Consider the following 22,708-nt stretch of genomic DNA (forward strand, 5'->3'; position numbering starts at 1 on the left):
TTCACTGCTTGCTAGCTGTTGTGCTACAGGGTCAAAATCTTCCTCTCTTCCTACGAACTCCATCTGTATTCGTGATGCACAATGCAGGTAATCATCCTCGTCGCCATTGTAGTGTCTTAACACTTAGTACTTATTTATGTAATAAGAAAGACTCTGAATACAAGTAATTGAACTGGAGCTTCACATTTACTCAAACTAGTTAGTACCAGAATAACATAGAACAACACTGCGCATGACCATGGGTGCTCCATCCTTAAAGGGGACTTCAGTAATTAACAGAACATAACAGGAAGCTCTCACAGAGAATGCAGATTTACTAAAGGTGCTTTTCCTTAGGGGAACTATACAGTCACCTCTCATGGCAGACCTTGTGGATCTGCTGCCATATGTCTGGGTTTTCTGTTTAACAAAAATATTGAGTGGAGGGGGAGCCAGGCCATTAAGGATCTTGAATACAAGACATGCGTCGGTGTATTGCACAAGATTTTCCCAACTCAAGAGCTCATGCTTTCTAAGGATGTGACAATGATGATGGCTATTGGGCTTCCTATCAAGCACTTTGAGAGCCTGTTTGTAGACAGACTGAATAGGTTTTAATGTTGTACAGCAAGCTTGGGCCCAACTAGTCAAGCAGTATGTTAAGTGGGGGAGTATCATAGATTTGAAGTACAGTTTTGCTACCTCTGTAGTCAAACAATTTAGTATAAATCGGAAATTAGCTAGGTTGAATTTGGTTATTTGAATTACCTTTTTCAAATGCTTTTTAAAAGAGAGGTTGGAATCAAGTATGATGCCAAGGTACTTAAAATCGGATACCACCTGGAGCTTCTCCCCTGACACATAGACATCTGGCTCATTAGCATCTAGTAGTTATATCCTTCCTGTTTGGCCCTGTCCGGGGGTGTCCTCGGATGGGGCCACAGTGTCTCCTGACCCCTCCTGTCTCAGCCTCCAGTATTTATGCTGCAGTAGTTTATGTGTCGGGGGGCTGGGGTCAGTTTGTTATATCTGGAGTACTTCTCCTGTCCTATTCAGTGTCCTGTGTGAATCTAAGTGTGCGTTCTCTAATTCTCTCCTTCTCTCTTTCTTTCTCTCTCTCGGAGGACCTGAGCCCTAGGACCATGCCCCAGGACTACCTGACATGATGACTCCTTGCTGTCCCCAGTCCACCTGGCCATGCTGCTGTTCCAGTTTCAACTGACCTGAGCCCTAGGACCATGCCCCAGGACTACCTGACATGATGACTCCTTGCTGTCCCCAGTCCACCTGGCCATGCTGCTGCTCCAGTTTCAACTTCCACCTGACTGTGCTGCTGCTCCAGTTTCAACTGTTCTGCCTTATTATTATTCGACCATGCTGGTCATTTATGAACATTTGAACATCTTGGCCATGTTCTGTTATAATCTCCACCCGGCACAGCCAGAAGAGGACTGGCCACCCCACATAGCCTGGTTCCTCTCTAGGTTTCTTCCTAAGTATTGGCCTTTCTAGGGAGTTTTTCCTAGCCACCGTGCTTCTACACCTGCATTGCTTGCTGTTTGGGGTTTTAGGCTGGGTTTCTGTACAGCACTTTGAGATATCAGCTGATGTACGAAGGGCTATATAAATAAATTTGATTTGATTTGATCTGTTGCCCTCTTTGTGAAGAACATGCAAACAGTTTTTTTCACATTGAGATGCAAACACGAGTCACTGAGCCACTTTGTAACCTGGACCATTACAGTAGTGAGTTCTTGTGCAGCTTGTTGTTTGCTCTTTGCATGCACATATATCACTGTATCATCTGCATACATTTGAACTTCAGACCCAGTACAGACAGAAGGCAGATCATTAATGTACAGGCTGAACAGGAGGGGCCCCAGTATTGACCCTTGGGGCACGCCCACATCATAGCTACGAGTGGGCGACAGCTCATTGCTCACTCTGACACACTGAGGTCTGCCTTCAAGGTATGATTTCATCCATCTCAAGGCATCAGGGGAAAAGTTGAACTTGGACAATTTTGTGATGAGAATCTCATGGTTAACAGTATCAAAAGTCTTCCTTAGGTCCAGAAACACAGCCCCAACAGCACCCCCTTTGTCCATCTTGGACTTCACATTTTCCAGAAGAAAGCAGTTGGCCGTTTCTGTGGAGTGTTTCGCTCTGAAGCCAAACTGCATGGAGTGTAATGTGAAGGGGCTGTTGTTGAGGTGGGCAATCAGTTGTTCTGCTACACACTTTTCAACAACCTTTGACACCACAGGTAGTATACTAATGGGCCTGTAGTTACTCACGTTAGCAGGGTCGCCTGATTTAAAGATGGCCGTTATTATGGCTGACTTCCATACCCTTGGAAACACACCGAGACCAATAGATGTGTTGGTGACCTTAGTAATGGGGCCAATGAGTGACTCTTTGTAGTTTTTAAGAAAGGTAGAGTCCATCCCAAACACATCTTTGGCTTTAGAGTTCTTTAGTGAGCTAATCACCTTGTTCACCTTTGACTCAGAAACCTCCCTTATGATGAAGACAGGTTGAGTGTCATTCACTAGCACTGAGCCCAAGAAACCAGTGGAGGGGTTCTGTGTCAGTACAGTTCTGTGTCAGTACCCTGACAGAGTCAATAAAGGCTATTGAAGGCTATTGCTATTTCGACTGCATCCTGTGTTAGATTGTTATTCACCATGATTTATAGTCTTTTTGCAGTGTTACTATGGTCTTTCCCTGTTAACTTTTTTAGATTCTCCCATATCAATTTAGAATTTCCCTTCGCTTCACTAATTATGTTAATAAAAAAGTTTGCCTTGGCCTGTCTGATTTCTTTCATCACCTTATTTCTCAACATGGTAAACCTACGTCTGTCATGCTCTAATTTAGATTTTAGGGCTATTTTTAGAGCATAATCTCGTTCTTTCATCAATTTCCAGATTTCTCCATTTAGCCAAGGAAGAGTGCTCTTTTGGCCAGGTTTGGATTTGATTTTCTTTAGGAAGCCATTTATTGTAGTCTGGATTGTGGATAGAAAAACCTGACTATCTGCTTCCACGTCTGTATAGGACAAGAGATCATTCCAGTTTATTCCCTTAATTGCTTTTTCAAAATAGTTTAATTCACTCTTAGTTGATCCGGCTTTCTAACAGTAGAGAGGTTAAACCTGCTCTTAGACAGCTTTCTGGCTATAAGTGTCAGATTATGATCAGACAGCCCGGTAACCATATTGAATGATTTAGTCACTCTCTCTGGTTTATTACTGAACACCAAATCAATCTGTGTTTTAGAGCAACAAGTCAACCTGGTCGGCCCTTTAACTAGCTGTGTAAGGTCAAAGGTTTTAGTGATCCGTTTGAGGGTTTTCCTACAACACTTGTCTTCATAATTCATGTTAAAATCTCCCATTAAGATGACCTCTTTCCCAAAATCACATTCCCTAAGCATGGTATTAAACTGATCAAAAAACACACTTTTGGTGGAAGGTGGCCTATACATTCCAATGAGGGTAAAAGACATTTGGGGAGACAGTGTAACGTTCAGGCCGATACATTCTAGTTCATTATCACATGACCACTCAATTTGTTTACATCGGATATGTTCTTTAATGTAAATCATCACACCCCCTCCTCTTCCTTCAATCCTGTCTCTCCTGAAAACATTGTAGCCAGGCACAATCAAAGCAGCATATGGAGAGTGTTTATGGAGCCATGTCTCTGAGAGGCAGAGAAAGTCAAGGTTGGAGTCTGTGAGTAGATGTTGAATTTGATCACTTTTTGGAATGACACTACGAATGTTCAAGTGCCCCCCTAGTAGTCCCTTGGGCTTAGCTCGTGTCCCAGATGACTCGAGAGTGATTGACACATTGAAAAAAGTTAAATTTTCTGTGTTTTCTGACGGCTGGGTTTAGGCCGTTTTGTTTCGTTTTGATTAGGGGCAGTTCGGTAGCGCAATTAACAATCCCTCCCGCCTGCACTGGATGCGGGGAACTAATTAAAATAGCTTGCGTACCAGAAGCAGAGTCAGGGATCGCATATAGCGACTCAAAATCTATCCTGGACCCGGGTGAGTCGAGAGAAACCATAGGACCATAGCACTCACCCACCTCCACATTGGCGACGACCAGTGGACGAGGCCATCCACCGCTCTCCACTCCGGTGCGTATCACTGGCTCGGTGATATTGGGCCCAGGATTGAGTTGTACATCCCCGGAGAGCAGGAGGGTAGTGAACAGGTAGTTTAACAGTTTCCGATAAATGTTGGACTTGTGTTTGTTACGCCTAAGCGGTTCAGTAGAATAAGGAGCGAGGTAGACTTGGCCATTATTCAGAACATTATGGTATGCTGTGTACTGTCCGCTCCCATGGTCTTGGTGTGCTTGGACCGTGATGGTTTGTTAGTGATGTGGACACCAGGGAACTTGAAGCTCTCAACCTGCTCCACTACAGCCCCGTCAATAAGAATGGGGGTTGGCTCTGTCTTCCTTTTCATGTAGTCCACAATCATCTTCTTTGTCTTGGTCACGTTGAGGGAGAGGTTGTTGTCCTGGCACCACACAGCCAGGTCTCTGACCTCCTCCATATAGGCTGTCTCCTTGTTGTTGGTGATCAGGCTGCCACTATTGTGGCATCGGAAAACTTAATGATGGTGTTGGAGTTATGCCTGGCCGTGCAGTCATGAGTGAACAGGGAGTACAGGAGGGGGCTGAGCACAAACCCCCGAGGGGCCCGTGTTGAGGATCAGCGTGGTGGATGTGTTGTTACCTATGCTTAAAAAACATGAGCTGGCGCACACCCAGAAAAATAGTGTGTGAGGAGGTGCTGACTAACGACGAATAAACAATAAACTATCAAAATAAAGAAAGTCGCACATTCCATGTATCATCTCCCAGCAATTTAATGGGTTTTTACCAACGTTTCAGCATCACTGTGCCTTCCTCAGGGTGATGTCATGAATACTTGAACCAGGTTATGTAGACAAACAGTGCAACCAATGACAATAGTGAGGGGTGTGTCATAATGATTAAGTTAATTCAAATTAATTAGTGAAATTGCTAGGGATGTCCCAAGGATGTATCTCTACCTGAAAATACATGATCTAAATGATTGATAGTTGGTATTCAGCAGTCATAAAGCCTAAATTACTTTAAGGAACTACTAAAATAGTGATTTTGTCAGACAGCATAGACCGCAGCTCTACACTTTTTTGGCTGACTGATCCAGTCATCCTTCCATCCCTCCTCAGCCTTCCTCTCCTCTGAAGACCCAGTGAGGGTGGAGCTCAGTCAGAGAGCTGTTGATGGACTGGTTAGGAAGAACACTTCTTCAGCCAGAGAGGTGAGAAGTCACACATGGTTTAGATGGTAAATATTTATGTCCCCTTAGTGGTTCATCACGTCAGCAAAGGGGAATATGTTCCATCATCTATGTTTATTTACATTAGTGCAAATTCTGGCTGTATCAAAGTTAATTTTCCCTCAGGTACACATTTGTTCTTTGTTATTATGACAGACAGCAGCTCTACAATTTATTGACTGACTGATCCATTCATCCTTCCATCTCTCCTCTGAAGACCCAGTGAGGGTGGAGCTCAGTCAGAGAGCTGTTGAGGGACTGGTTAGGAAGAACACTTCTACAGCCAGAGAGGTGAGAGGTCACATATTAAATATTTATGTCCCCTTAGTGGTTCATCACGTCAGCAAAGGGGAATATGTTCCATCATCTATGTTTATTTACATTAGTGCAAATTTTCCACTGATATTGGTGTAATTTCTCACCCCTTTTGGCTGTATGAAAGTTACTTTCCCCTCATACACACATTCGTTCTTTGTTATTATGAAAGTCATTTGTGTAGAATGTATTTTTCCCCACTCATTCACCCCATCTCTTTACATTGCTTACGCATATTCAGTGGCCTGACCGTGTCCAGACTGTCAAAGGCCCATCCTGGTAGATCTGAACCTAATGCAGCTCTGAGTGATCAGATGACACAAGTCACATTTAGGTGCCAGGTGTAACTGAGGCTGTAGATGCTCCATACCCATTACTTTGAGTGTTTTATATAATATGACTAAATGTGTTTCTGTGTTGCAGGAGCAGTCAAGAAATGGAACGGCAAGGCCACAGAACATGACATAAGCAGAGCTGTGGGAGACCACATCAAGCCCTTGGTAGAGCCGGGGGTGGTGTTTACCACTCCACCACACCTTCAGCAGGCTGGAAAAGGGGGATTGGTTTGTTTTTCATACTAAGATGGACCAAGATACGTGTTGCTTTTACACATATTTGTTCATTGGTTTGACATGAGTCTCGATTGGTCATTGGAACGATTTGTCTTACAATATGTTCGAATCAAATCAAGCTGTATTTATACAGTACATTTCAGACATGGATGCAACACAAAGGCTTCATAGGGGAAAACCAAATAAAAACCAATGAAAAAACAGAAATATTTAGTACACAAACATAAGATAAAAAAACACAAGACTAAACTGAAAGACTAATGAGCACCTCACTGGCAGCGTCGCCGGAACCTAAAAGACGAACATCCCCATCTGCTGACTGGAGTGGGCAACGCAGTTGAGGAACCAAAATTGTATTTTTCATTTATTTCACGAAAGGTTAATATTATATTAAGTCATTCAAAGAGAAGCATGTGTTGATTGATTTGTGTTTAATGAGTAAGTATTTAAAACAAACTTTACACCCACTACACATTTGCATTGCATACTTCTTGCATTGCATACTTCTGACATGGATCATTTTGACCCCAGAGGCATATCTTTTATCATAGCCAAAAATGTGGTTTATTCAATTCTTCCAAATTTTTCATGACTTTGTCAATCAACTTGTTATTAATAAATCTAAATATGGTTTAGTGTTTCTGTATCAATATAGACTTTTAACACATTCAAATCCTTTGGTCATTTTGATCCCAGACAAAAGCACATTTGATAAAGAGGACGTTTATTTCAAATCAAAATCAAATCACATTTTATTCGTCACATACACTTGTTTAGCAGATATTATTGTGGGTGTAGCAAAATGCTTGTGCTTCTAGCTCCGACAGTGCAGTAACATCTAACAATTTCACAACATATACCCAATACACACTCATCTAAGTATTGGAATCTTGGTCCATCCCACCAGAGGGTGGAGGGGCACCTATATCAGTGGTTTTGACCAGATAGACACCCGCAGACACACAGTATAGTGTCTCCCATGTACTCTCCTAAGATTGGACTTTTCTATACAACATCACATGACTGTGTTCCTGCCAAGGCAGCAGCTACTCTTCCTGGGGTTTATTATGGATCCCCATGAGTTCCTGCCAAGGCAGTAGCTACTCTTCCTGGGGTTTATTATGGATCCCCATGAGTTCCTGCCCAGGCAACAGTTACTCTTCCCGGGGTTTAAGGTCAGGGAGCGTGCCAGCCTTTCAAGCAACAGGTATAAATGATGGGTTATGAATCAACAGGTATAAATGATGGTTATGAATCAACAGGTATACATGATGGGTTATGAATCAACAGGTATACATGATGGGTTATGAATCAACAGGTATAAATGATGGGTTATGAATCAACAGGTATAAATGATGGGTTGTAAATGATGGGTTATGAATCAACAGGTATAAATGATGGGTCATGAATCAACAGGTATAAATGATGGGTTATGAATCAACAGGTATAAATGATGGGTTATGAATCAACAGGTATAAATGATGGGTTATGAATGAACAGGTATAAATGATGGGTTGTAAATGATGGGTTATGAATCAACAGGTATAAATGATGGGTCATGAATCAACAGGTATAAATGATGGGTTATGAATTAACAGGTATAAATGAGGGGTTATGAATTAACAGGTATAAATGATGGGTTAACAGGTATAAATGATGGGTTGTAAATGATGGGTTATGAATTAACACATCCCCTCCAGGCATTTCAATACATTCAGGATTTATTCTAGTATTTCACTTGGTGATGTTCCATTATACAGGATTTCTTATAGTGAGCATACCATGACAATACATGACATCTAAGTTTCTGAATAGTCTTTTGGACTAACGGTATGAAGGACACAACTCATGTTATTCTGGTTAAACAGTGGGAGACTAGTTGAGAGGGATTTTTTTTTACAATTAGGAAATAATATGTACTTCAGCCAGCATTGTGAATGGTTAGGAAATAATGTCATGATTTACTCGTACCTCAGCCAGCATTGTGAATGGTTAGGAAATAATATGTCATGTTTTAGTCGTACCTCTGCCAGCATTGTGAATGGTGTCTGAGGCGGTGACATACTAGACCATGGCAGTAAATCTAATACTTAGGTGTTTTTTGTCAGGCATGAAAGGTCTATGGTGGTTATAAGTTACATCTCTGGCCAGGCTGGCAGGGTCTGAATCAAACCCAATGTCCAGTGGGATTGATCCGTTTGATCGTTTGTTTCAGTTTTCAGTAGTTGAATCCTTTGAAGTATTGTTCATTTGAACATTTTTCATTTTCAACAAATTAACTGGGTTGGTTGAAAAGTGATACTAAACTTACAAACCAGGCACTATATTGACATAGTGGAAGAATTTTTATTTTATATATATATATATATATATATGTGTGTGTAAAAGTTGTACAATGCCATTCATATAAAACAAAACCAGCAATATTCCAAACAAACTCAAATATATGCATTTAAAAATTCTAAACAAGACAAAAACTCAGCGGAGCATCTTCCCTCCCCTTCATGCCTACAAACTACATCTCCCCGTCCCTAAACTATCCCCTTATTAAATCATCTAAATTAACCCCAGCCCTAAACCTCCCTTCCACCTCTCCCGGGCAATATGCTGCCCCCACTTCCTCTCCTCACTCTTCATCCTCTCCCTCAAATTTCCTTCCAACCTCCTCACTATCCCCGCCACCCCCCAATCTCTCCCTGTCTTTACCATGTCCTGCCTGGCTTCCCACAGCACCCATTTAAAGAGGCTTATGAGAAGTCAGAGCAGAAACCTGTCCCTGACCGTCCCCCCTCACTCTCCATACACCTCTCTCTACCCTAGCCCAAAAAAACAAACAGGAGCCTCACTCGATGCTCTCCTGCTCCATCTCCACCGGCAGGGACGCCGTCTCTCCTCCCGACGTCCCCCAGTCTTCCTCCATCTCACCAACCCAGGATGCAGGAATGGTGTTTGGCTCCTGAGTGCCCTGCATCCTGGGTTGACCACCAAACTCCTCCACTTCCCCAGCCCCGTATCTGGTTGGGTAGTGAGTGGGGGAGCCCATGTCCCCAAACAGGAACTGCGACCCCCCCTCAGTTGACCAGCCCTGAACCGTGCTTGGTGTATCAAGCTCCTCCAGGAGTTGAGGGGCTGGGGAAGCCAGCGAGGACACAGTTTCTCCCGCCCCCATCACTCGCTTGGCCACCCCCTCCATGCCCCCTTCCCTCTCGCTGTCTGTCGAGAGCCCCTTCCTCTTCCCTCTCTTCTTTTGCGATGGTGGTAACAGAAAGACACCACCCCCACCCCCCGCAAGTTCCTCCACCATTCCCCCATCACTTCCACGAGGACACTCTGCATTCTGCTGTCCCCCCACTCCCTCCTCCTCCACTGGTCCTGCCACTGACTCCTTTTCCACCACCTCTCCCACCATTGCTGCTCTCTCTGGCTCCTCCACTCCCTTGCTTCCTTCCGCCTCTTTTCCCTCCTCTCCTCCCGGTTTTGCTGCTCCCGTGCCTTCTCTGTCCCCCTCTCCTCCTGCTGCCGCTCTTTGCTCCTCCTCCTTCCGTGAGGCCATCCCTTCTGGGCCTGTGCTCTGTTCTTGGTCTGGGCCTCCTCCCCTTCCCCCATCCCCCGCTCCTGCTCCCCCCCAAACCGCAGACACATATGACCTTTGACGAGACGGGCATTCCTGCCACAGGTGTGCTGACGAGCCACACCCGTGGCACGCCTTGAGCTCGTCACAGTCCTTCGCCTCGTGCTCCCCAGATCCACAAAATCGGCACTTTCTTGTGCTGCACGAGGCTAGGATGTGCCCGTAGGCCATACAACTCCTACAAAACGGGGGCTGACGTGCATAAAACAATGTCCCCCTGTCAGCCCCCAGGGAGAACATAGCTGGAGGATGAAGGTAGCCGCCCAGTCCCTTTGGGTCCTCCCTGAGGAGGGCCTGGAAGTCTCTCCTCCCATTCCAAAAACCCAGGGAGTCCTTGAGGTACCTTGCTGAGGAGATGTCATCCATGTATCTCCCCAGAAAGGCCCTCACCTCCTTGTCCTTGACGTACGGGTTATAAATGTTCACAGTTACAATCCTGAAATTGTTTTTTGCCAAGCTGGTTACCTCGTAGTGGCACATCGGCCTCGCACCTCCCACTTCTCTCACCTTTTTCAGGATCTCATTGTGTTTTTCTTCTGAGTGTAAAGCCACATCATAAGTTCCCTCCAACGGGTAACCTTGGAGGCAAAACACATCCTTCCCTGTCAGTTTAAGGATCCACATCAAGATAGTCTTTCCAAATGTTTCACGTCCGAATGGCTCAATCTCCTTGTCCTTCCACGCAAAGCGAACTGTATTCGCCAGCCTAATCCCAGGGACCAACCTATTTGAAGAATTTTGCGCCATCTCCACTCCCGCTCTCTTCTAAAAAAGGAAAAACTGAAAAGAAAAGCAATAATGGCTGAGAATCATTTCCCCCAAAAAACTTTTACCGCCCTCCGGCCTTCGGCTTTCAGCTAAGGGGTTACGGTACCTCAGTACCCAACTTTAACTTAGCCACCCACACAAGAGAGAAGCCTTATAGCTGTGATCAATGTGGCAAGAGATACTCTGATTCAAGTGGTCTGATTAAACTTCAGAAAATACATGCAGGAGATCCACAGAGTGTAGAATGATCTCCAACACCAGACCTATGTACATCAAATCACATTTTACTTGTCACATACAATTGTTTAGCAGATGTTATTGCGGGTGTTTCAAAATGCTTGTGTTTCTAGCTCCAACAGTCCAGTAATATCTAACAATACACACAATCTAAAGGAATGGAATTAAGAATATATAAATATTTGGACGAGTGATGTCAGAGGGGCATAGACTAAGTTCCTCGGTGTACACATCACGGACAAACTGAATTGGTCCACCCACACAAACAGTGTTGTGAAAAAGGCGCAGCAGCGCCTCTTCAACCTCAGGAGGCTGAAGAAATTAATCTTGTCACCAAAAGCACTCAAACTTCTACAGATGCACAATCAAGAGCATCCTGTTGGGCTATATCACCGCCTGGTGCGGCAACTGCTCCGCCCACAACCGTAAGGCTCTCCAGAGGGTAGTGAGGTCTGCACAACGCATCACCGGGGGCAAACTACCTGCCCTCCAGGACACCTACACCACCTGATGTCACAGGAAAGCCATAAAGATCATCAAGGACAACAACCACCCGAGCCACTGCCTGTTCACCCCGCTATCATCCAGAAAGCGAGGTCAGTACAGGTGCATCAAAGCAGGGACCGAGAGACTGAAAAACAGCTTCTATCTCAAGGCCATCAGACTGTTAAACAGCCACAACTAACATTGAGTGGCTGCTGGAAAACATACTGACAACTCCAGCCACTTTAATAATGGAAATTGATGTAAAAATATATCACTAGCCACTTTAAACAATGCCACTTAATAATGTTTACATACCCTACATTACTCATCTCATATGTATATACTGTACTCGATACCATCTACTGCATCTTGCCTATGCCGCTCTGTACCATCACTCATTCATATCTTTATGTACATATTCTTTATCCCTTTACACTTGTGTGTATAAGGTAGTAGTTGTGGAATTGTTAGGTTAGATTACTCGCTGGTTATTACGGCATTGTCGGAACTAGAAGCACAAGCATTTCACTACACTCGCATTAACATCTGCTAACCATGTGTATGTGACAAATAAAAATTGATATACAGTAGAACAGGATAGAATACAGTATATACATATGAGATGAGTAATACATAGACTACGATACAGTAGAATAGGATAGAATACAGTATATACCAGAGGTGGGACCAAGTCATTGTTTTACAAGTCACAAGTAAGTCTCAAGTCTTAGCACTCAAGTCAAGACAAGCTATGGGGCGCAATCAGGCGATGTAGGCTTGAACACAATCGCCCAACCTTAACACACACACCCTCGCTGTGTGTGGTTACAGTAGGCTAACGTATGTCAATGGTTTTAGGAACAGCAGTAACATCAGGCAGGATTTAGGCTACCAACTGCCAAGCCAGTTGTAGCTCAATCTTGAGTGCAATGTTCACGTTCCCACACTGACTGTGTGGAGGCTCATTGATTTAATGTTACATTAGCCTACATGCTATACTAGCAAAACAATTAATTGGATAGCTGTCGGCTATATTAGCCACGACTTACCGTTCTTTGTGCAGCTTCAAATGTCGAACAAATTTGGAAGTTGTTGCGCGTCCGTCTGTAATTTTCTTCCTGGGTGTTTTGCAAGTTGCAATCCGTTTTTTGTTGATACAGCGTAGTCTTTATATCCGAAAATAATAATGACTTAATTACATCAAGTGTTCCAATGGCAAAACGTTTGATTTAATTACATCAAGCGTCCCAATGATAAAACGTTTTATTTAATTACATCAAGTGTCCAAATGGTAAAACGTTTGATTTAATTACATCAAGCGTCCCAATGGTAAAACGTTTGATTTAATTACATCAAGTGTCCAAATGGTAAAACGTTTGATTTAATTACATCAAGCGTTCCAATGGTAAAACGTTTGAGTTCATTGTGACACGGTCACGTTGCCTGCTGTGTATTGCCACGTTGGGATGCAACCTTTTTTTAATATCCTTTAAAAAATATATATATTTGTAATAATTTTACCCCCGTTTTTTCTCCCCAATTTCGATCTTGTTTCATCTCTGGGGGAGGCGAAAGTCAAGTCATACGTCCACTGAAACATGACCCGCAATACCGAGCTTCTTCACATCAGCCAACTTAACCCCGAAGCAAGCCGCAACAATATGTCGGAGGACCGAGATCAGCCTGCAGGCGCTACAAGGAGTCGCTAGAATGAGATGAGCCAAGTAATGATGTATTGTTACACCGTGTAGAAGCAGTATAGACTGACAGTAGCTTGCTACTTATTTAGATTTAGTTTGGCTTAATGAAACTGTCTTAAATGTGCTGTAGTAAACATGTTTTATTCGCACTAATCAATCAACACATTCAGGTGTTTATATGTCTCAATATAATAGTATTATTTAATTAAATCCATTAAAAATAATCTTTGTCTGAAAATAAAATATGATCCTCAACTGCGTTTCCCCTCCAGTCAGCAGACGGCGATGTGCGTCTTTCAGGCGATGCTGCCAGCGTGACGTATAATCTAGTGGACGGTTCCTCAGAAACCACCTCGGTAGCTTGCTAGCCAACATAGCCGAAAGATTCAAGCTATTTTTACGATTTCGGTCAATATTAGCTACTGTGTTTTAGACACACTTCTGTCGTATCTACTTGTTAACCTATTTAATTTAATATTACGTTATTTTGTATTAGTCAGCTATAGTAGCTGGCTGGTTAAGTTAGCACTAGACTAGTCGCTAATGACAGCTAGCTAGCTAACATCCCCGAACATGAGCTCCCTAAACTACTCTCCTCCGGTTAAAGAAGAGGAGGTCTGCTGGACGGAGAAAGAGGGTCTGTGGCAGAACATTGTTGTTAAGGAAGAGGAGGATGTTACAGTAAAACAAGTAGAGGGTGAGTATGTTACTGTGAAAGAAGAAGAGAAAGACGTTTCAGTGAAAGAAGAGGAAGACTCGTTCAGAGTGAAAGAGGAGGAGGATGTTACAGTAAAAGAAGAGAAAGAGGAGGATGCAGTTTTTGGAGTGAAAGAGGAGGAGGGGGAGATGACTGTCACATTGAAAGAGGAGGGAGAAGAGGTTGGAGATCTGTTTAACACCAGTAAGTACCGTCTCTGCAGTAGTTGAACCAATATGCAGTAAAGGGGTTCTACACTTTAATGTTGTTCTGTCGGAATGGCTGAAACTACACTAACATGTAGAACATCAAGAGTGGACCATCAACAAAACGTTAACAATTGATCAAATGCATCTAATGACAATGCCTGAAATACTGTAATCCTCAATATCTCTTATTAGCTTAGCCCAATATGGAGTCTTAAAGGGTCAATCAGCAGTTGTTACATCCATGTTGGGACTTACACATTAATGATATGTACCCATTGTTTCTTGAAGAAATCACTTATAAATGCCTCATGATCTTAGTTCACCTGTCGTACCCCATCAGAAAAATATAAGCTTTTTATACTCCAATGTTTATCAGTAAATGTAAACAAACACTGTATATCCTCAAAACATGATTAATTGACTTGAGTCTCAAGCATTCCTAAAACCTTAAACATTTTCATTTAATTCTTTAAAAAAAATCTAATTTGGAATAAGTAACGTAACAAAATGTGTAAAAACGGAAGCCGTCTGAACTTAATCAAATCAAATCAAATTTATTTATATAGCCCTTCGTACATCAGCTGATATCTCAAAGTGCTGTACAGAAACCCAGCCTAAAACCCCAAACAGCAAGCAATGCAGGTGTAGAAGCATGGTGGCTACGAAAAACTCCCTAGAAAGGCCAATACCTAGGAAGAAACCTAGAGAGGAACCAGGCTATGTGGGGTGGCCAGTCCTCTTCTGGCTGTGCCGGGTGGAGATTATAACAGAACATGGCCAAGATGTTCATAAATGACCAGCATGGTCGAATAATAATAAGGCAGAACAGTTGAAACTGGAGCAGCAGCACAGTCAGGTGGAAGTTGAAACTGGAGCAGCAGCATGGCCAGGTGGACTGGGGACAGCAAGGAGTCATCATGTCAGGTAGTCCTGGGGCATGGTCCTAGGGCTCAGGTCAGTTGAAACTGGAACAGCAGCATGGCCAGGTGGACTGGGGACAGCAAGGAGTCATCATGTCAGGTAGTCCTGGGGCATGGTCCTAGGGCTCAGGTCCTCCGAGAGAGAGAAAGAAAGAGAGAAGGAGAGAATTAGAGAACGCACACTTAGATTCACACAGGACACCGAATAGGACAGGAGAAGTACTCCAGATATAACAAACTGACCCCAGCCCCCCGACACATAAACTACTGCAGCATAAATACTGGAGGCTGAGACAGGAGGGGTCAGGAGACACTGTGGCCCCATCCGAGGACACCCCCGGACAGGGCCAAACAGGAAGGATATAACCCCACCCACTTTGCCAAAGCACAGCCCCCACACCACTAGAGGGATATCTTCAACCACCAACTTACCATCCTGAGACAAGGCTGAGTATAGCCCACAAAGATCTCCGCCACGGCACAACCCAAGGGGGGGGCGCCAACCCAGACAGGATGACCACAACAGTGAATCAACCCACTCAGGTGACGCACCCCCTCCAGGGACGGCATGAGAGAGCCCCAGCAAGCCAGTGACTCAGCCCCTGTAATAGGGTTAGAGGCAGAGAATCCCAGTGGAAAGAGGGGAACCGGCCAGGCAGAGACAGCAAGGGCGGTTCGTTGCTCCAGAGCCTTTCCGTTCACCTTCCCACTCCTGGGCCAGACTACACTCAATCATATGACCCACTGAAGAGATTAGTCTTCAGTAAAGACTTAAAGGTTGAGACCGAGTTTGCGTCTCTGACATGGGTAGGCAGACCGTTCCATAAAAATGGAGCTCTATAGGAGAAAGCCCTGCCTCCAGCTGTTTGCTTAGAAATTCTAGGGACAATTAGGAGGCCTGCGTCTTGTGACCGTAGCGTACGTGTAGGTATGTACGGCAGGACCAAATCAGAGAGATAGGTAGGAGCAAGCCCATGTAATGCTTTGTAGGTTAGCAGTAAAACCTTGAAATCAGCCCTTGCTTTGACAGGAAGCCAGTGTAGAGAGGCTAGCACTGGAGTAATATGATCAAATTTTTGGGTTATAGTCACGATTCTAGCAGCCGTATTTAGCACTAACTGAAATTTATTTAGTGCTTTATCCGGGTAGCCGGAAAATAGAGCATTGCAGTAGTCTAACCTAGAAGTAACAAAAGCATGGATTAATTTTTCTGCATCATTTTTGGACAGAAAGTTTCAGATTTTTGCAATGTTACGTAGATGGAAAAAAGCTGTCCTCGAAATGGTCTTGATATGTTCTTCAAAAGAGAGATCATTGTCCAGAGTAACGCCGAGGTCCTTCACAGTTTTATTTGAGACGACTGTACAACCATTAAGATTAATTGTCAGATTCAACAGAAGATCTCTTTGTTTCTTGGGACCTAGAACAAGCATCTCTGTTTTGTCCGAGTTTAATAGTAGAAAGTTTGCAGCCATCCACTTCCTTATGTCTGAAACACATGCTTCTAGCGAGGGCAATTTTGGGGCTTCACCATGTTTCATTGAAATGTACAGCTGTGTGTCATCCGCATAGCAGTGAAAGTTTACATTATGTTTTCGAATAACATCCCCAAGAGGTAAAATATATAGTGAAAACAATAGTGGTCCTAAAACGGAACCTTGAGGAACACCGAAATTTACAGTTGATTTGTCAGAGGACAAACCATTCACAGAGACAAACTGATATCTTTCTGACAGATAAGATCTAAACCAGGCCAGAACATGTCCGTGTAGACCAATTTGGGTTTCCAATCTCTCCAAAAGAATGTGGTGATCGATGGTATCAAAAGCAGCACTAAGGTCTAGGAGCACGAGGACAGATGCAGAGCCTCGGTCCGATGCCATTAAAATGTCATTTACCACCTTCACAAGTGCCGTCTCAGTGCTATGATGGGGTCTAAAACCAGACTGAAGCATTTCGTATACATTGTTTGTCTTCAGGAAGGCAGTGAGTTGCTGCGCAACAGCCTTCTCTAAAATTTTTGAGAGGAATGGAAGATTCGATATAGGCCGATCGTTTTTTATATTTTCTGGGTCAAGGTTGGGCTTTTTCAAGAGAGGCTTTATTACTGCCACTTTTAGTGAGTTTGGTACACATCCAGTGGATAGAGAGCCGTTTATTATGTTCAACATAGGAGGGCCAAGCACAGGAAGCAGCTCTTTCAGTAGTTTAGTTGGAATAGGGTCCAGTATGCAGCTTGAAGGTTTAGAGGCCATGATTATTTTCATCATTGTGTCAAGAGATATAGTACTAAAACACTTGAGCGTCTCTCTTGATCCTAGGTCCTGACAGAGTTGTGCAGACTCAGGACAACTGAGCTTTGAAGGAATACACAGATTTAAAGAGGAGTCCATAATTTGCTTTCTAATAATCATAATCTTTTCCTCAAAGAAGTTCATGAATTTATCACTGCTAAAGTGAAAGTCATCCTCTCTTGGGGAATGCTGCTTTTTAGTTAGCTTTGCGACAGTTTCAAAAAGGAATTTCGGATTGTTCTTAGGTCCACAGTGTCTCCTGACCCCTCCTGTCTCAGCCTCCAGTATTTATGCTGCAGTAGTTTATGTGTCGGGGGGCTAGGGTCAGTGTGTTATATCTGGAGTACTTCTCCTGTCCTATTCGGTGTCCTATGTGAATCTAAGTGTGCGTTCTCTAATTCTCTCCTTCTCTCTCTCGGAGGACCTGAGCCCTAGGACCATGCCCCAGGATTACCTGACATGATGACTCCTTGCTGTCCCCAGTCCACCTGGCCGTGCTGCTGCTCCAGTTTCAACTGTTCTGCCTTCTTATTATTCGAACATGCTGATCATTTATGAACATTTGAACATCTTGGCCATGTTCTGTTTTAATCTCCACCCGGCACAGTCAGAAGAGGACTGGCCACCCCACATATGCTCACTCTAATTCTCTCTTTTTTTCTCTCTCTCTCGGAGGACCTGAGCCCTAGGACCATGCCCCAGGACTACCTGACATGATGACTCCTTGCTGTCCCCAGTCCACCTGACTGTGCTGCTGCTCCAGTTTCAACTGTTCTGCCTTATTATTATACGACCATGCTGGTCATTTATGAACATTTGAACATCTTGGCCATGTTCTGTTATAATCTCCACCCGGCACAGCCAGAAGAGGACTGGCCACCCCACATAGCCTGGTTCCTCTCTAGGTTTCTTCCCAGGTTTTGGCCTTTCTAGGGAGTTTTTCCTAGCCACCGTGCTTCTACACCTGCATTGCTTGCTGTTTGGGGTTTTAGGCTGGGTTTCTGTACAGCACTTTGAGATATCAGCTGATGTACGAAGGGTGTAGTCTGGCCCAGGAGTGGGAAGGTGAACGGAAAGGCTCTGGAGCAACGAACCGCCCTTGCTGTCTCTGCCTGGCCGGTTCCCCTCTTTCCACTGGGATTCTCTGCCTCTAACCCTATTACAGGGGCTGAGTCACTGGCTTACTGGGGCTCTCTCATGCCGTCCCTGGAGGGGGTGCGTCACCTGAGTGGGTTGATTTACTGATGTGGTCATCCTGTCTGGGTTGGCGCCCCCCCTTGGGTTGTGCCATGGCGGAGATCTTTGTGGGCTATACTCAGCCTTGTCTCAGGATGGTAAGTTGGTGGTTGAAGATATCCCTCTAGTGGTGTGGGGGCTGTGCTTTGGCAAAGTGGGTGGGGTTATATCCTTCCTGTTTGGCCCTGTCCGGGGGTGTCCTCGGATGGGGCCACAGTGTCTCCTGACCCCTCCTGTCTCAGCCTCCAGTATTTATGCTGCAGTAGTTTATGTGTCGGGGGCTAGGGTCAGTTTGTTATATCTGGAGTACTTCTCCTGTCCTATTCGGTGTCCTGTGTGAATCAAAGTGTGCGTTCTCTAATTCTCTCCTTCTCTCTTTCTTTCTCTCGGAGGACCTGAGCCCTAAGACCATGCCCCAGGACTACCTGACATGATGACTCCTTGCTGTCCCCAGTCCACCTGGCCGTGCTGCTGCTCCAGTTTCAACTGTTCTGCCTTCTTATTATTCGAACATGCTGATCATTTATGAACATTTGAACATCTTGGCCATGTTCTGTTTTAATCTCCACCCGGCACAGTCAGAAGAGGACTGGCCACCCCACATATGCTCACTCTAATTCTCTCTTTTTTTTTCTCTCTCTCTCTCGGAGGACCTGAGCCCTAGGACCATGCCCCAGGACTACCTGACATGACTCCTTGCTGTCCCCAGTCCATCTCACTGTGCTGCTGCTCCAGTTTCAACTGTTCTGCCTTATTATTATTGGACCATGCTGGTCATTTATGAACATTTGAACATCTTGGCCATGTTCTGTTATAATCTCCACCCGGCACAGCCAGAAGAGGACTGGCCACCCCACATAGCCTGGTTCCTCTCTAGGTTTCTTCCTAGGTTTTGGCCTTTCTAGGGAGTTTTTCCTAGCCACCGTGCTTCTACACCTGCATTGCTTGCTGTTTGGGGTTTTAGGCTGGGTTTCTGTACAGCACTTTGAGATATCAGCTGATGTACGAAGGGCTATATAAATACATTTGATTTGATACTACATTTGAAATACAACCGCCCTTAATTAAGGCCCTGGGGGGGGGGGGGTCTTCCTTGTAAGAGAAGAATATTGTTATTATTAAAATATGTTTTTATAATGGAGGGTGGACAGGGAGTTAAAAAAATGAACCCCAAAAGGTTCTTAGAGGAACCATGATAAGGGGATCTTCAAAGAACTTATTATGGGTTCCCCCACAGTTTCAATTTGAAGAACCCCTAAAGGATACTCCAGGAACCTTTACTTTTTAGAGTGTATATTGATAAAAGTCACCTTGTCTGAGAGACATTTACATAGTGTTAGAGGAATTCTAAATTCCTATATGTTTTGTAGCCAAAACCAAATTCGCACTCTCTCTATTTCATTAATTATGCATGAAATAGATCGAGACCAGTCTTAAAAGTCAGGTAACAGCGTTTATTGCAAGAGAGTACTGGCTACATACACATTTTACCACAGGTTATAAACTGAAAATGACGTCAGCGTTTCCTAAATGTTCTATCTCTTCATAACACCGGTAGAGAGGCCCTATAGTTCTCGAGCCTCCTCTCCTAAACCCAAGGTCAGTCACTGTAAATCAACATTCTAGACAGTCTGGAGATAGTACATTCATTTGTACAAGGAACAGACAGTCATTGTTACTAAACTCCTGACTACATTATATACAATTGGGAATGGGAGCAAGAGAGAAAATTCATATATGTACAGTACATTATAGCATTTGGACTAGTCAGTTCTGATTGGAATGTATACATAATTAGTCATTTCAACCATAATTTCCTCCAACAATCCTCCCTTTGATCAAATATTATACATTCAAATCTACATCTAATTTTATCAAAAATAAAAATATGAACCAACATTATTATAAATGTTTATCTGACTCTTCACCCATCATTAATCAAATCTAACCTTAACCTTAATTTAACCCTTAAACCTACATCAGAATTATAACTTCTTAACAGGATTTTTGTTACAATCTTTATTAAAAAAACAGTCTAATATTGAAACAAAGTACAATCTAATTCCCCTCCTCAACACTAGTCTCAAACATAAATTCCCCAATGATGAAAGATCCAGATTCGTCCACTTGTCCTGTAGTCAGGCATTCAGTCCTCCACGGGTCAGAACCTGGAATCGTCCCACAACGTACCATCTATTGTCATAGATTACTCCAGAGTCCTGGAAATAAGGCCTCATACACAGGGGATTAGACAACAGCCCCCTAAAACTAAAACAGTCACACAGGTGAATGTAGCCCTTAACACAGTGATCATAACATTTTTCCATTTTCCAAACGTATTATCAAAACCCAATCAGTCAGAGAAGTATCCACCCCAGAGTTTCTGCCAACCCGTGAGTCAGGGTGGTCAAACCAGCTGAGGCTTCGGGCACTGATTAGTCCGGAGCAATGTATACCTTGTCATCAAATGACCCAGGTGGAGTGCTTCTCTTTTCCCGTTTAGATAACTTCATGTCCTGGTGTCGCATGAGTGTAAAAGGCATCCCCAAATGCACTAACGCACATGACCCCACCCAATCTGTGGGTAATACTGGCCATAGAATTGTTCCCCCACACAACCACCAGATGTCAGCCCTGGCCCACCTTACTTTACTGAAATCTTCAGAGTTTAACCAACCTCTCAAATCCAACATGGTCTTATTAGTGGTAACATTCTCTGTTCTATTACAAGTACTAACTTCTCCCACATATTTTCCATGAGTACTGTACCGGGCCAAACAGTAATAATCTCCTCTGGATACTGTAAAGGGAGGAACCTGGGGGATTTAAATAGTGCAAATCAATACAACTGTCATTATCTGGCATTCCTGCCTTCGTGAACAGCTTTACCATACCGGCCCAAACTCCTCTACCCAGAACCGTACTAGGGTGTCGACCAAGACCTGGTCATCTCCATACCACAACCCTAGATCCTCCTTAATTTCTATTTAAAGGGTTAAGCGTATCTTTATGCAATACATCCCTCTCTCCTGATTACAATCAAAAACTCTCTTCACTCTACTCTACCTTCTTCCATACTGGTCGAGTGGATTCATATAGCCCTCTCTCTCCAAATGAGCTATGACCTGTGTCCACGATCAATATGGGAACCTGCACCGATATATGCCATAATGGCTCAAGAGTCCTAGACTGCCATGTAGTTAGAGACATTTTGGTCGAGACATTTTGGTCTACATAAAACTCCATTGAGAGATCCTTCCCAACCTCTACTCTAACTTCCTGTCTACCCAGATCTAGGGATCTCTTATGCTTATTTTGGAACAACATCTTCATCGTCTAAACCATGGGTCAAATTACCACTCTCCGCACACTCGAGTAGGACGTGCTGTATCAGGAATATGTCACCCACGATAAGACAGCTCAGACGAACAGCTTCCATGTGAAGCCCCACCCTCTCCCCGAGAACACATCACTTAGCAAGAGCCAGACACATCTTCACTTCTATGAACAACAACAGTGAGGAAAGGACAGGTAAGGTATTTTTCATTCGAGAGATGGCCCCCAGAATTCTGTTAATTCCAGTTCTCCTCTCGAACTCTGTTATTGTTCAAAAGTGCAGTGTGTCTTACCCTCCCGCATTGCGATATGAATCCGGGTAGCTCTTTCAGCTAGCTGTCACCAGGAGTCCTTGGTATGGTCCCCCCAACAAGCCTCTGGGACTGGATTGAGTGACTTCACCTGTAGTGCATCAAATCTTGGACATACAGGTTTGGTTAACAAACAGTTTCTCATTTGTTCTGTTTATTAGCTAAAAAAAAAAGTTTTATTAGTTAATTATCCCGTAGGTCAAATCCTATCTGAGAACACAATTTACCCATCCCCCCTTTGTTACCTGGCTCTGCCCAGGTAACATCCTTGCCTACTCTTAAACAATGACTTAGGTAAGACTTAGTACATTATCCTAATGTCTAACATCATCATGTAGGAGCCCCTTTTAAATGTTCCACATGTCCAATTCTCCCTTGGGCGTCCATTCATGTCAATCCTGTAACAATACTCTGTCAAGTTTCTTATCTACTTTAAAGAACTATCTGTGCTACTTATATATTTTCTTAAATATATATATTCCGATAACCCTTTTCTCTCATATCTCTCAAATTCCACTAAGCTTCTAACTGTTTGACTTTATCTACAATCATTGATTTTAGAAAAAACATGTCTATGAGCGGCTTTTCTCTAAAGTCCTTACATTTCCTTAATCAATCTATCTTAATCCTAACAATAATCCTAAATCATCACAGATGTCCTATATTCCTGTT

General features: G+C 43.7%; 1 protein-coding gene across 2 annotated transcripts; it reads left to right on the forward strand.

Moving 5' to 3' along the window:
• Positions 1–13,307: 13,307 nt before the first annotated feature.
• On the forward strand, positions 13,308–18,070 carry LOC116355367 (proline-, glutamic acid- and leucine-rich protein 1-like). Of its 2 annotated transcripts, none has more exons than XM_031798792.1 (2): positions 13,308–13,934; positions 17,829–18,070. In XM_031798792.1, the coding sequence occupies exons 1-2, from the start codon at positions 13,607–13,609 to the stop codon at positions 17,840–17,842; spliced, it is 342 nt and encodes a 113-aa protein (XP_031654652.1). In that variant the 5' UTR covers positions 13,308–13,606; the 3' UTR covers positions 17,843–18,070. The 2 variants fall into 2 exon arrangements, 1 of the variants encoding a protein (XP_031654652.1); XR_004204379.1 differs by lacking the exon at positions 17,829–18,070 and adding an exon at positions 17,575–17,622 and having other exon boundaries at positions 13,815–13,934.
• Positions 18,071–22,708: the final 4,638 nt, after the last annotated feature.

The sequence above is a fragment of the Oncorhynchus kisutch genome, linkage group LG20 (assembly GCF_002021735.2).
Source record: "Oncorhynchus kisutch isolate 150728-3 linkage group LG20, Okis_V2, whole genome shotgun sequence".
In the NCBI taxonomy this organism is placed as follows: Eukaryota; Metazoa; Chordata; class Actinopteri; order Salmoniformes; family Salmonidae; genus Oncorhynchus; species Oncorhynchus kisutch.